General features: G+C 47.5%; 1 protein-coding gene across 1 annotated transcript in view; it reads left to right on the top strand.

Moving 5' to 3' along the window:
* Positions 1-1,919: 1,919 nt before the first annotated feature.
* Positions 1,920-15,927, top strand: part of WNT9A (Wnt family member 9A) — a 70,005-nt gene continuing 55,997 nt past the window's right edge. Inside the window, exon 1 of the mRNA XM_073329600.1 lies at positions 1,920-2,045. Coding sequence (XP_073185701.1) covers positions 1,951-2,045 — 95 coding nt within the window. The 5' untranslated portion in view covers positions 1,920-1,950. The remainder of the gene's footprint in view (positions 2,046-15,927) is intronic.

Here is a 15,927-nt window from a genome sequence, read left to right on the forward strand (position 1 = left end):
CTATCCTGGGAAGCAGTGGCTCTGAAAAAGATATAGGGTTTTGGGGCTCATGGTGGATAATCAGTGGAACATGTGTTCCCAGTGTAACTCTGTGGCCAAAGGAGCTAATCTGATCCTGGGATGCACATACAGGAGAATCTGGAGTAGGAGTAGAGAGGTTATTTTACCTCTGTATTTGGCACTGGTGTGCCTGCTGCTGGAATATTGTGTCCAGCGCTGGTGCTCACAATTCAAGAAGGAGGTTGATAAATTGGAGAGGGTTCAGAGAAGACCTGCAGAACGATTAAAGGATTAGAAAACATGCTTTATAGTGATAGACTCCAAGAGCTCAATCTAGTTAGCATAACAAAGAGAAGATTAAGAGGTGACTTGATTTTAGTCTATTAGTATCTACAAGGGGAACAAATATTTAATAATGGGCTCTTCAATCTAGCAGAGAAAGATATAACACAATCCAGTAGCCGGAAGCTGAAGATAGACAAATTCAGACTGGAAATAAGGTGTACATTTTTAACAGTGAAAGTAATGAACCACTGGCACAATTGACCTAGGGTTGTGGCAGATTCCCCATCACTGGCCATTTTTAAATCAAGCTTGGATGTTTTTCTAAATGATCTGCTCTAGGAATTGTTTTGGGGAAGTTCTCTGGCCTGTGTTATGCAGGAGGTCAGACTATATGATCACAATGGTCCCTTCTGACTTTGGACTCTATGAATCGATATAGGATCAAGATTTTAGTCTGGTTAAATGGGTCTTGCTGCCCAAAAAAGTTGGGAATGCCAGAAAGATTTTTCTATTTTGGCCTCAAGGAATTTCTTTTTAATTGACATGTTAACAATTTTATGATTATTTTATTTTGATAGTTTTTATAACATATGCGCCTGGAGGTTGCACTGGGTGCATTTTACACATGGAAAAATGAATCCATTGAAGTATAACCCCCATGTCCCTGGACTTTATACTTCTTACTACACCAAAACATTCATTCACATACATGTGTTCATTCTTTGTCTCTCATTCACACACATCCACCACACACTCCTGGTCATTCATGTCTATTCACATTCGCACATTTCCTTTGACTCTCAGTCACACACTTCATACTCACGTTCATGCACACTGTATACACTCGCATGTCCACGAACTCACACATCCCATTCATTCAGGCACGACAGACACACAGGCACAGTGAAGCTCCCGCACAAGTTCCACGTGCTCATGCTCACAATCATGCAAGCTCAGTCACACTTTCACCTGTCTCTCTCACTCCTGCAGTCACACTCAAGCATAGATGCACACTTCCGCACTCTCATGCGCACAATCATGCAAGCTCAGTCACACTTTCACCTGTCTCTCTCACTCCTGCAGTCACACTCAAGCATAGATGCACACTTCCGCACTCTCATGCGCACAGTCATGCTCATGCAGCTGATTCTCACGCTCATGCACACAATTCTCACGCTTATGCGCTCGATCGCAGTCATGCTCCCCATTCTCACGCTCACGTGCACAATCACGCTCACACAACTGATTCTCACACTCACGCACAGTCTCTCCCTTACACACACACACACACACACACACACTCCGTGCCTCGATCACTCCCCTCCCTCCCAGCCCGCTATATCTGCCGGCCTCTTTCCCAGGGAGCTCCCGCCTGCCCCGTTGCAGCTGCTCCCAGCCCGCCCCTCACAGTCCCATGTGCCAGCCTCTGCTGGGGGCGGAGCCTGAGCCCCTAACCCCGCCCCCTCCTCAGTCGTCCCCGCCCCTCCCCGCAGAGCCCTCACGGCGTGTGGGCGGGGCCTGTGGGCGGGGCCGGCCCCCGCGGCCCCGCCCCGCTCCCGGCTGGGCACTCGCTGCCTCCCCGGCTATAAGAAGGCGGCTCGGGCAGCCGGAGCCTCAGCGGGCTCTGCGGGGAAACGAGATGATCAGCCCTAGCGCTGCAGCAAAATGCTGGATGGACACCTCCTTCTGGGATGGCTCTCCTCCTGCGCGCTCCTAGTGCTGCTCGGCGGCGCCCCGGGACCCTCCGCCGCCTACTTCGGGTAGGTCCGCCGGGCGCCCCGGCCCCAACGCCGCACCCCCGCTTCCCCCCCCCAGGGCAGCTCCCCCTGCACCCCCGCTTCCCCCCCCCAGGGCAGCTCCCCCTGCACCCCCGCTTCCCCCCCAGGGCAGCTCCCCCTGCACCCCAATGTAGCTTCTCCTGCACCCTCACTTCCCCCAGGTCAGCTTCATCCGGCACCCCACCTCCGCTCCCCCTGTACCCCCATTTCCCCAAGGCAGCTCCCCCATGTAGCTTCCGCCACTTCCGCGCGCCCTGCACCCCCGCTTGCCCCCAAGGCAGCTCCAACCTGCACCCTCGCCTCGGTGAGGCCAGCGCCCCCCCTTCCCCCAGGCTGCATTCCGCCGCCCCTCCCCTGCACCCTTTCGGTGCCCCTGGCGCTCGCAGCCCTGCACCCACCGTCTCGCAAATAGCCCGTGAGCTCCCCCCGCTGCACCTTGCGCCCCCCCCCCAGCTCAGCGGTGCCCCGGGACCCTCCCGTCTCCTCCCCCGGGCCGGTCAGCCGGGGCGCCTCCCTCCATGGTCTAGTCCCCCGCACCCTCTGCAACTGCCCCCTGGACCAGGCGGGGGGCGCGCCGCCCTGGGCGTGCTGGGGCTGGCTGCAAAGGGCTTGGCTTGCGCCGGTCGTACTCGGGGGGGGGGGTGCGGGGGTCGCCAAGGTGTCTCTCTGCCCCTCCAGGGCGGGGATGCTCCTTCTCTTGCCTGGTGCAAGGACTGTCAATGCCCCCCCCCACAACCCCTTCCTGGGGCGGGTCGAGGCCAGGGATCTAGCCCACATCTGGGCGCCTTCCCCTTGAGGCGAAGGCGTTTGGGAGCCAGTTCCCCTAACCCTGTACTGTGGCTGACCCACCCTGCGAGTTCTTGTAGCTGGCCTCAGCTAGCCGGGGGCCAGCCCTGGGAGCCGGCGGAGTGTGTCCGCGTAGGCACAGAACAGCGGGGAGAGCAGTCGGGTGGGTGGGTGTGGAAGGGACACAGACCGGACCCAGCCTCTCCTCCCCAATTCACCCCGCTCTCGGCTGACTCTCACCCGGCTCCGGGAGCCTTGCTCGTTGTCAAGCCTCTGGAAACCGGGCGCAGGACGTTGCTCGTCGTCTTGCATTTCCAGGTTGTCCTTAATCCCCGGGAGTCTAGAAGCTGCAGGTTGTTGCTTGGGAGCTGTTTGTTTGTGGGATTCTCCCTTCCCCCCCCCCCCCCCCCATTTCTCATAGCAATTTACAGCACTGAGTTGTATTCATGGCTCTTGTATTTGGCGTCTGCTTTGAATCTCTCCCTGTAGCCTGGGCAGACTGGCTGAGATCATTTGAACTGGGGTTTATTTAAAAATAAATAAATAGTGCTGATTCTGGAGTCTTATTTTGTCTTTCCTGTAATGTTTAGTGGAGGGTAGCACTGCAGTCTCCAAGCTGATATTTTGCTTATGTTTGTGGTCCACCCTCCCCCACCCCCTTCCCTCTCTGCATACAGTGCAACTTCAGGGCACGACTTATACAATGGCAAAAGGCACGTTGGTGGGTCTGTCCTAGGGATCCAGCTGCTCCTGACTCCAGAGCTCTTCTGTTTAGGGGTCATGTAGCTTTGAAATCAAGTTACTCTTTGGTTTCACAAACAAAATGTGACTTCCAAAAATTGGCAGTAGCTGGGAAAACTCTCTCTCTGTGTATGAGAGGGAGTGATTTGCTTTGGGATCTAGAGGATGGAGAAGGGATTTGCACACTCAGCGAGGTGTGGTTTTGTTGTTCAGTTGTCTAAACTTGCAGTACATCATGGGAAGCCCCCTTGAGGGATAAAAGCTCCTCTGTTCTTTTCCCCTCCCCCCCCCCAAGAAAATGACCATAAAACACACTGGCAAAATCCAGATGTTTACAAACTGTTTTATAGAAAAATAACTCACTCTAATTGTGTTTTTTTTTTTCCTGGCTCGCTGTTCTGTTGAAAGTGTCAGATCATTGCTATTATGCACCTCCTTTGATTTCCTGCCCCAGAAAGCACAGTTACAGAACAAGTTTTTCTTCCTGTATCTCGAGACCCTCTAGTCTCGAAGTGTTCATGTGGGTTTTTAAATGTAGCTTTTGAATTGGTATTTGTTTCTGGCTGGAACACCCCAGATTGGTCTGGTTCAGTGATTCTGGGTCTAATTTCCCAGCTTTTTCTCAAAGGAAGTGGAGTGACAATTGCACTCTGATTGGTGCGTGTATACCAAAGACCAGTCTGCTTGCTAGTGCTAGCAGAACCCTTTCTAGTCTGCAGGTAAAGAACAGTGAGACGTAAAGTGTGGGGGTTTTGGGTGGGGGTTTGCAGCTTTCACTGGTCTTGCATGCAGTTTAGGTGGCTTAGCGCTTACAAAGCTCAAGACTGGTTCCTGTTCTGCAGATTCCCCTGTAACAACAGCAAGCTCTCCTGGAATACACCTTTTCTTGGCTACATGGCGCCTCTTGGCCCCCTCTCCTGCAGTGTGAATTTGGTGTGCGGCTAGCATGGGTGGACCCCCGACTTCCCTGCTCTTGTCACCTGTCACGCCTTCCCCAAGTTTTGCAGAGGGTGCTTTGCGTGCAGTTTCACAGTTCCACCAGCAGAGGGTTCCGTCAACCCATGAATGGAGCTGTGGAGTTGGAGGGGCATTGACTGGCGGAGGCTTGCAGGTGTATCCTGTTCTCAAAGAAAATTAAATATTTTCATGGGAAAGCTTGCTTGGGGGGGGGGGTCTTCTCTGGGAGGATCCATTCTCTCAATACTCTGAATTGGGGTCTAAAGCTAATCATATGTAAGGAGGAAAAAGTACATTTCCCTCCCCCACCCCCCCATCTGCTTTCTTCTCCTGCTTTACCTCTGCGTCCTCCTGAAGACCTGGCTTTCCCTTTTAGCAATAGATCTCTCTGTAATTCTTCCCATGTCAGTCACTGGGCTAAAACCTCAGTGGCAAGATCAACTGGTCTCGGTAGAGAAATTTGAATTCAGACACCGAAGCAGTCGGGGCAGTTCAAGTCTTTTATGCTCTGTTAATCCTGGTATAGTTGCACTGCCGGTGGCTGGGGGAAGCATTGTGGGGTTATTTCTTGTCTTTTTCAAAGAATCTGTTTTGAAATGGGATCAGCTTGCAATGGGTAGAAGGAGCAGGATGGAGTGCAATCAGGAGAGCCAGTCCAGTAAACCAACATGAAATCTAATAGTGAGTCTAGCTTCTGTCTCTGGGGTTTGTATACTCCATCACCTTGAGCTACACAATCCCCAGTGAGTGGTTTCCTAATGGAGCTGAGATTTCCTCTTCCAGTAAGACATGTCTATTGTCTTGCTCTGTGGTCTGGCAAACTTCTCAAAACACTGCTGCTTGCCTGCTGCCTTCCCAAACCCATGCTGTTTAACTTTTTGCTCCTGGGCTAGCTTCGTGAGGTAGGCCCTCTCCTTTTGTGATGGTTTCGTGGTAAGGGTCCTGCAGTCCCGCGAGCACACTGAAGTTTGTGCCTTCTGCAAACTACATCACACAGCATCTAAAATATCAGACAACGCTAAGCATTTGCAGTCTGGCTCTAATCTCTATGCTGACTGGGGATTGTTCCGAGATCTGTTTAAACCATGCCGTGCTAATGCTGTAGTGGAACAGGTAGTCTATTGCAGCTGTCAGGAGTAGCCTTTCCTAAAGTCTGCCTCCAATGGCCAGTTTAGATTATAGGCACTTCAAAACTAATAGTCTGGGTCAAGAGAAGGGCACAGTGAACATTGCACCTGACTTAATTCCAGATTCCCTTCTTGGTCTCAGGGAATTTCTTGCATTGCTGAGCAGAGGGGCTGTTTGTGTTGCTACTTGAATTCTCCAGACTGGGCTTGATTATTCTTAAGCATCTTGCAGGGTAGGTTGGGGAGGAAATGCTGGCTGTTTTACCTACTAGGTGAGCATCCCGTTTTGCTGTGCAAAATGAAGTTTGCTTATGTTAATTAAGAATCTTTTCTGTTTGGTTAGAGCCCTGCAAATGATTAGCATCTGCTGCTAATACCTTCTTCTTTAAGAGGACTAAAGCAGAGATCATGCTCACTGAGCCTTCTCACACACCAGAATATTCAATAACTGGGTTCATGGTCCCTGTTAATCCACAACAATACATGATTTACAGAGTGTGCGTGGAAGGTATACTTGAGTGTGCTGCACTCTTTAGTATGGGGACCCCTAAGGTTGCAAATGGCAGAGCTTCTGCTTTACAAGCCAGAATCAGGGTGAAAAGACAAGCCACAGGGCACTAGGTGGCTCTGACAAACATGAATGTGATCAATTTGCCCCTGCCAGGCAGCATGGGCTGTATTTGACTCCCCTTGGCCCGAGTTGGAAAGCTGATCACCTCCCTTGCAAAGGTCTCCTGTGAGATTCTTTACTTAGGTATGAGACTAAAGTGAAAACTGCACTAAGGACCTAATCTCCAGGGAAATGCTGAGTCAATTCTGCTCCTAGATCTCTACCGGATTAACTAACATATACCCTCTTTCAGCATACTTGGGATTTACACCAGAGCAAAATCTGCCTCAGCTTGTTGTTAGCACCTGCTTTTAAAGCACCAAGATGTCTAGTGTGACTCTAGCTTGGCCTCCAGCACCCACCCCTAAGTGGCAATGCTTCTCTTTTGGCTGTTAAAACTGACTTCACTTCTTTGTGGAGCCTTTCCTAGGAGACGTAAACATCTCAGCAGTGATTCTTTAAAGTCTCCATGCAGAGAGGGGTGAACTGCAGGTGGCCGTGTTAAACAGATGTCACCCGGGAGCTCCCAACTTGGCTGCTCCGTTCCGCAGTCCAAAAAGGAATTGAGACAGCTGTGGATGATGCCTTCTCTTCCCTCTTCCTCTCTTCTCCCCCCCCTGCATTCCACCCAAACGAATCGTTTCAGGGAAAGAATTCGGTGTTTCCAAATGGGTGGCCTACCCAGTAATTAGTGCCACTGGGACAGAAATTGTGCATGGTTACATGTTAACAAGATTGTGTCAGCAGGCAGTAGTGCTGGTGTCTGCTCGCCTGCAAAGGAGAGACTGCAGAAGTAGCAGGATGGTCTAGCAAGGCTGAAGAGTGTCCCTCTAGAATGTAGAATTCAGGTTGATGGTATGAACACAATGGGGGGGGGGGGGGCTCCTTAATTTTCTTCTCTGGATTCCTGAAGGCCCCTCTCTTGAGACCGATCCACTGGGAATTGTAGAGTACTGAAAAGTGGTGAAGGAGGGAGAAAATATAGCCTGTTTTTCCTTATCTTAGTTCATCAAAGTTCCTTGCTTTGTGTACATGCTATATTGTAGAAGACTCTCTTAATTACTAGAATCACACAAGACCGTGTTTGTAGTCCTCTGGTTATACCGTGTTCTGTCCATGAAACTCAAAGAGCTTTACAAAGGCGGGTCAACATTATCCTGTAACAGAAAGAAAAGGCATAAGCTGTTTTGCCTGACGTTGGACTACCAATCTGTAGCAGATTGGAACTTGGATCTCATGACTCCTGTCCCTTTAATCCTAAATCTCTTCTTCCACTTGGGGGAGGAGAAGCAGGTGTTTTGTCAACTGATGTGCTTAGTGTAATATTAGATTGGAAGTGACTGGTCACAAATGTTGTTCCTGGAGTGATGGTGAAGGTGTGGTGCCCAAACAAGTCTGAATTCAGGCACTAGAGATGGAAAGAATATATGGTGGTGGCCCAAGGAAGCCTAACAAGCTTATTCCAAGAGTACTAAAGTGTATTTAAATGGAATACTCTAATCTGTGCTGATAGGGCCTCAGCTGGAGTATTGTGTCCAGTTTTGGGTGCCACATTTCAGGAAAGATGTGGACAAACTGGAGGAAGTCCAGAGAAGAACAACAAAAATGATTAAAGGTCTAGAAAACATGAACACCCCGCCCCCCCAAGGAAAGATTGGAAAAAATGGGTTTAAGTCTAGAGCAGAGAAGACTAGGGCGGGGGGGGGGGCATGATAGTGCCTTTTCAAGGACATAAAAGGCTGCTCCAAGGAGATGGGTGAAAAATTGTTCTTAATGTCTGAGGATAGGACAAGAGGCAATAGACTTAAATTGCAGCAAGGGAGGTTTTGGTTGGACTTTCCAACTGTCGGGGTGATGAAGCACTGGAACAAATTGCTTAGGGAGGTTGTGGAATCTGTCACTGGAGGCTCTTAAGAGCAGGTTAGACAAACACCTGTCAGGGGTGGTCTAGATAATACTTAGTCGTGCCATGAGAGCAGGGGACTGGAGTAGATGACCTCTTGAGGTCCCTTCCAATCCTATGGTTCTATGAACACTGGGTAGGGGAGAAAGACCTGTGATGACAGAAGAGGAGTCTGCCAAGGGAAGTGTGTGTGTGTGTGGGGGGGGGGGGGGGGGGAGGGAATCTTCCTCCCTTGTGTCTGTATGACTGACTTCATGAAGTCTAGAGCAGTGGTTCTCAACTCAATGGGGTGACTGATCATTAAGGCCAGTCATGTGTGCCACGCTACTACAGGTGAGTAGGAAGCAGAGGTGGCTGTTAGGCCCTGGTGTGTGTTTTGGTTCTGAGATCAGCTAGGGTTTTTCTGCCAATAGTCTGTCATCAGATCTGTCCCACTGCAAACACTTGACAAGGCAAGGTAATAACATTCAATAACAGTTGTGTTAGTGGTGTCCATCTTGACAGACCCCAATGTTCTTCGCAAACCTCACTGACCTGTACTCTACACATGGATTGCTATAGCTACCTCTGGGGTCAGGGCAGGCTGGCTGGGTTAGAGGCCAGCACAACAAGCACTTGCTGCTCAGGAATGCCTTCTCTGGCCCCAGATGCAGGCTGACTCTCCTTCCACATCCCAGGGGATGTCCTATACCCACCTTTGGTGCTTCTCCTGCATCTGCAATGTGGAGTGACTTCCCCTACCCCGGTTCACTCCAATGTTCAGAACTACTTACTGGTCCATAAGCAATTTCTGTCCTGGCAGGCCAAGAAACACTTGCCCTTTTAGTTTGGGTATTGCCTGGTACTGGTACTCTTACCAAGTGGTCCCACAGAAGTCATGAGACTGTCTGGATACCTGCATACTTCTGTCCATTATAGCACCTTGGGTAATAAACAAAATTAAGGATTCTATTTCTTTGTCTACAGTTGCCAAAGTCAATGTAAACATACTCTAAATATCCTAATTACCTTTCCATTTAGGGAATTTCTGTAGCTGACATTGGATGGTGGTGTGATCTAGGGAAAGTGGTGCATAGACTGAAGGTGTTACCTATGCTGCAGGTTCTTGAACTGTGGTATAGACTATGGACTAGTTATAACACACTCAGGCCTGTACTTTTGACAAGTACCATAGGCTCTTTCATCTTTCTCCAGAGTGAAACGCAGCAGCTGTTTAGAAAAATGAGCTATGATGGCAAGTGAGGAATACTGTATCCAGTTGAAACTACAGCTGGAATTTATATAGGCAGAATGTAATTCCCCAAATTGGAATCTGGCCAGGAATGTGGGTCTAACACCCCTCAATGCTGTTTAATGCTTCTATGGAACTCTTTAATGGTCCCAGTGGTCCATACAGAGGTCTCAATCCTCCAGACCCAAATGTGTGGTCTTGGAATCCAAACAAGGACAACACGCAAAAGTAGTACAAGAGGGAACTGGGAAAGGGTGAGAGATTCTCTAGTCCCTTTACTACATGGGACATCGGTTCAAGACTTTGCCTTTCCTCACATTTACTCCCATGAAGTACAAGGAAGAAGCATTTGGTTTGGTCCTGAGCTGGAATAGTAGTTTCTTCACCCCTTTTAAAATGAGTGAGGTGCATGTATGGGCTTTTTTATGGATATGATCAACAAACCATGATCTCCAGCTTCCAAATTGTAGGCCTTGACCTGGGTGAATTCAAGAAGCTGCTTTTAACGACCCCCCCGCAGAGGGAACCACTTACACAGGAGCAGATGATGAAGATGGAATCATTTACATTTTAGCCTACCTAACAGGAGTACTGGACTGTATTTGCAAAGTGCCCTGAAGATGGAGCTGATTGGGGTGGGGGGCTGCTGACCTATTCCTGTGGCTCTTTGGCAGTGTACACTGGTCAATTCTGGCCCCTTCTCACCCCAGGCTTGGAGGGCAGCTCTTGCCCATAGACCTGATGGAGTCTGACCTTAATGGACTTGCTGTTGCCACAGCAGCACGTGAAGGCCAGTGTTTTCAGACCTGGATGCACAAATCCACATGTGGGTGCTTAACTTCCTGGGATCTCAGCTCCCTCTGACAGAAGTGTGCAAGGCGATCTGGGAAAGGTTGCCCTACAGCCTTGGGAGAGGAAGGATGGCCCTGCACTTCAGGAGGCCTGGGTTCAATTCCTGGATCTACCACTTTTTTATTGCCTCAATTTCCCTTCTGTAGATGGGGGCTAATGCTTTTTCCTCTTACCCTGATGTTCAGCACCTGAGTAGGTAACCTTGCTTACAGCACCTAGTACAACCAGGCACCAAATTGGCTGGGGCTTCTAGGTGCAACTGTCCTCCACTCCTTAAGGAGGAGATCATCAGCTCTGAGGAGTTTAGTGTCTGACTCAGCAGGGTCTTTTCTTTCATGGAACTGGCTATGCAGAACTTGACACTTGAAATCTTTAGGACTCTGGTCTCCTGGTGGAGGGCCAGGTCAATGATTAACTTGCTTTTTGGAAGCTGCTAATCACAATTAAAGGAAGTCCAGTTTGCAGCCTTACAACCCCAATTCAGAAAGCTCATGTGTGTAATTATTAAAGGGCTCATGCTTTATCACCGCATAACCAAGTTGCCTAAAACTTATTCAGTGGCTGGTAATTGAATTAAGTTGCAGGGTGGGTTGGTGGGGCTGTGAACAGAAGGGGCTTGAACTGAACAAAGACAAACCTGATACATTCAGAATGGGGAACTATCGTGCCAGACTCTAGGTCATGTCAACGTTTGCTTGTCCCCCTCCCATTCCCATCAGTTCATTGCTAGCTCAAGGAAAACACTTTGTAGCACAGGATGCTCTGCTGGGCTAACCAACATCAGTGATGCCCTTTTAGGGCAGAAGGGAGGAAAATTGGGGGTACTTCTAGGATAGATTTCTTTCTCCTGTATTTGAGGAGATGGTGAGACTGGAAAAGCAACTGGGGTAGAAGGTAGAAGTGCATTGATCAAACTCCCAGTGCAATGCTTTGGCCAAAAGGGCTGTTACAGTACTTGGCTGTATAACTTGGAGTACTAAGCATGAAGAGGTGAGATTCCCATCATACATGGCATGGAGGATTCCACTACTACAATCTTTGCAGTTCTGACATCTACCCTAAATAGGATGGTAAATAAGGAAAGGATCAGGGAAGAGTAGCACACAAGATTCATAGTCTGGAAAATGCCCCCCATCACAACTAAGAGCTCAAGCTTCTGCAATAATCAGAGAAGGTTAAAAGGTGGGTCGATCAGTCCAGACAGTATCTACGCAGGGAGAAGACCTCCTCAAAGTTGAGGATGCTCTAACCTAGCAGACATAAGAGCCGATGGATGGATGGCTTCACCTGCCAGCCAAATTGGAAGTACAGTGCAGACTTTTCAGTGTGGGTAATTAACACTGTAGCAGCTTCCCAAAGGATGGGGTGAATTCAGTTACTGAACTTGAGGCAGGAATTGCTGGGTGAAGTTGTGGGCTTGGTCATGCCGCCACATCATGGTCCCTCTTAGCCTTTAAATCTACAGCTCTCAGCATAAGCATCTTTAGCTATTGTCACAGTGCAGTAAGTGAGGCTGTCTCCCCCTGAATGGAGATGACACCAATCAACCTTGAGACTTCTAGGGACTGACCCCAAAGTCACTTGAAAAGCTCCCATTTACTTGTGTGCTTGCATGAGACCCCTAATGAACATGAGTCTCATGAAAGACTCCATAGATCACCTTATATTCTGCTCCAATTTAGTGTGGTACAAGCCAGCAGAGCTAACTATGACTCTTAAATGGAGTGACAGAATCTCGCCAGTCAAATCCAATGTGGGGAGCAGGCATTCACGTTTGTGCTACCTCTCCCTCCCCCTCATAGTAATAGTGATGTATAAACACAAAGGGAGGAAACCATTTTTTAACCCTCCCTGCCCATGTTAAGCATCTGATCTTAATTCTCAACTGAGATGGAAAACTTGATCTAAAGGCTTGGAACTGCTTATGAAGAAGCACCCTTCCCCATGTCGCCTGAGGCTTGTTTATTGCTAGTATCCTGCTAATACCACATGCCACCGTCTGAATCTGCAAGCAAAACCATCCAGAAATGCACATCAGTGGGTGGCCCTTAGGTTCCAAGTGGGGCAGCTGGGTCAGACACTGTAGGACAAGATAGTATCTAGAAGCTTGTGATCTAAAGCTACATCTTAGACCACATGGTGGCAGACCCTGTGATGTGCTCTGAAGACTGTACCCCTACCAAATACTGAGCATTGGGTAGCCCTGGTTGTAACCAGCCAATATACACGTGTCCACTTACTCATCCTGATCTGTCAGATCCCACTGCTGGAGAACTAGTCCAAGTCAAATGACAGGTTTCAGAGTAGCAGCTGTGTTAGTCTGTATTCACAAAAAGAAAAGGAGTACTTGTGCTTTTTTTTGCAAATACAGACTTACACGGCTGCTACTCTGAAACCTGTCATTATGCAAGGCACTGAATTTAGCCATATGGAGTGGAAATCTATCAACTTCATGAAAAAACTCAAGGTGCCACAAGTACTCCTTTTCTTTCTCCAATTCCAGTGGAACCCAAGCCAGTGAACTGTGAGATAAAAGCTAAATATCTTAAATGCAACTGTCTTTGTTTAAAACAAACCTTCATTTGGGAGGTTGGGGAGTAGGAGGATAAAACCTTTAAGGCAGAATTTTGATTTTCGTTGGAAGGGGTAAAGTGTTAGCCTACGTACTTCTTTTAGACCAGGATTTTCAAAGGAGTCTATGGGAGCTAGACTGGCTTGAAAATCCTGACGACAAAGTCCAAAAAAAGTTCCTAGCTCTTTAGAGCTTTACGTGTTTTTGTTTAATATAGATCATAAGAAAGTCATAAAAGCCAAGTGCTAAGGAACCATTCCAGTGTCTAAAATAGATCAAGATACACAGAACTAAATGATTTCTGACTAGGTTATCTCATCCTTTTTTAATGTCAAAGATGCTGCAAAATGAGCTGTCATGTTTCTACAAAATTTAGTTCTGTCACAACTCCCTTTTTACTTCTAAAACTAGACGGCAAAATAAACTATTTGACTTCATATTCATGCAGTCCCCAAGCGCAATCTAGATCCAGAATCTGACCTTTGCTGGATGAAAAGCTGATCTTGGTTAAAATCTCAGACCTTTTTAATCTACCACAGTAAGCTCTACTCCTTATGGTAGCAGCACAGTGCAAAGTAGTAACTAGAACAGGGAGTATTTCATGACTTTACACAGATAAACATATTGGCTAAACTCAAGGGAATTGCTCTGGCATATGGAAAAATCAGAGTAGCTTTTTATATAGTGTTACAAACAACTTCATATTTGAAATGGTCAAAACAACTTTCTGACATGTGTAGTTCTTTGCTTTTGCTTCCAGTATTAAATCATTTTTCCAGAAGAGTCAAGGGTGGGGAGCTATCTTTACAAAAACTTGAGGTGAGGGGAATAATTTAAAAAATATACTTGCACTTTCCCAAGGGTTGCAAATAGGCAAAGATACATAGTAGATATTCTCTGAGCATGTCTAAACTGGAATAGATCTGGTGTTAAAGCTCTTAGTTTGTACGTACTTGGAATGCAAACACCACATCACTTTTCATGATGAGACAGATCCTTATGGTATTACTACACAGATCCCAAGTCAACCCTCTTTATATTAAGACTAACACTTCTTCATTAGAAGTCTAGATTGCTCATTCACCAGCTCTTACAGGATGAGACTGGAAGAAAAGTCACACTGGTCTGGTTTTTATTGACCTAACCATCCAGCAGAGCTACAAGATCATTGATAAGTATCTAGGGAAGACTGGAATAAAAACTCCTTTTGACAATGAGTAGCTGCTGCAAAAATGCTTCCTTAAACTGGGGGGGAGGTGGTGACAGAAGGCTTCAAAAACTGAAGTTATTTAGTTACACTATACCTAGTGGGTGGCTATGTAACAACTGTCCCGCCACTGTTGTGGAAGGATATGAGAAACTGTGCATTGACCTTCAAGGATGGAGCATTCAGGAGCTTAGAATGGGCACATTGTCTCCTGGGTCCTTCAAAGAACTGTAGAATGTGTACTATAGCCCATCTCTCAAGGGAAGTAGACCTAGGCTGTGGGGTTCTGGCATTCTGGACTAGAAAATATCTGAGAGGGAGCACTTTCATTGGGGGCGGCAGCAGGTGAATTAAGTGGCTTTTCCCTTCTCTACTGTGAATCCACCCACATAATCCTTGCTCCTTCCATGGAGCACCAATGAGTTTATCACTTGGGTACCTTAGTCCACTCTAAGGAATAACATTGTCACTAATTCTGATCCAGTGAAGATCTCACTGCTTGGAGAAGGCTTCATTAAATTTTTAAGGGAGAAACTTTCTAACGTGCCTCCATGATTTTAGCCACAAGTCCTCTTGTGAATCTGTGGGATTTGTGCTCCTATATCTTAAACATTCCTGAAATATTTCACCCACCCCAGTATCCTCACCTCAATCTGTTGGTCATTCTAACCTGGTGTAAGCGGAGGCTCTCATTGATTTCAGCTGTTTTGTAAACTTGTGCCAGGATAGGTTTGAGATGAGCCAATTCATTCTTAGGAGCCCTGTTAGGGTAAGCACCAGTCAGACACCTCAAGCTCCATCTTCATGAGGTGCCTTATTTATGGCTGTTTCTGTTGCCAATCAGCTGCATAAAAGATTCCTGAATTTAAAATTCCACAGCTGTGTGAGACCCATATGAGGGGAGATTAAGACTGAGACTTCATCTTGGAAAAGAGACCACTAAGGGGGGATATGATGGTCTCTAAAATCATGACTGGTGTGGAGAAAGTAAATGAAGTGTTCTTTACTTCTTGCCATAACACAAGAACCAGGGGTCACCCAATGCAATTAATAAGCAGTAGGTTTAAACCAAACAAAAGGAAGTATTTCATCATACAAAGCAGTCAACCTCTGGAACTCCTTGCTAGAGGATATTGTGAAGGCCAAGATTATAACTGAGTGCAAAAAGGAACTAGATAAGTTCATGGAGGATAGGTCCATCAGTGGCTATTAGCCAGGATGGGCAGGGATGGTGTCCCTAGCCTCTGTTTGCTAGAAGCCAGGAATGGGCGATGGGATGGATCACTTGCTTACCTGTTCTGTTCATTCCCTCTGAAGCCCCTGGTGTTGGCCACTGTCGAAGACTGGATATTGGGCTAGAAGGACCTTTGGTCTGACCCAGTATGGCCGTTCTTATGGTGCATTTGTTGAAATGAACAAGTGGTATCTGATGCCCAACAGGGAAATGGAGTAGGAACATATACAAGACTATTGCCCATAAGAGTGCTTAGTCGTTGTCTCCTGGACTTGGCACACACACAGTCCAGGTTGTACCAAGTTGTTTTCAGCATCTTGCAAAAATCCAGCTGTAACTTAAGACTCTGGTCTCCACCGCTTTTACTACATCCTTGACTTGCACGTGCAAGTCGATATTGATTCTGCTCTGTGAACCCTTCTAGGTCAGTTTCTGGTTCGTCAGCCATGCCTTGAAGGAGTGGGTGCTCCATGCAAACAAGTGTTGCAGGTTTTTTTGTTTTTTTTTTTTTTTTTAAAAAAAGCTTCCTGGTTGTGCCTCTCCTTCAGGCAGATCTATTCCTAATGCTCAAATAAAAGGCCAGGTCTCTAAAGACCCATCCAACTAACCAGCCTGATTCTAGTCCCACAGCCCTGTGCGCATGG

This window comes from Lepidochelys kempii, chromosome 2 (genome assembly GCF_965140265.1).
Source record: "Lepidochelys kempii isolate rLepKem1 chromosome 2, rLepKem1.hap2, whole genome shotgun sequence".
Lineage (NCBI taxonomy): Eukaryota > Metazoa > Chordata > Testudines > Cheloniidae > Lepidochelys > Lepidochelys kempii.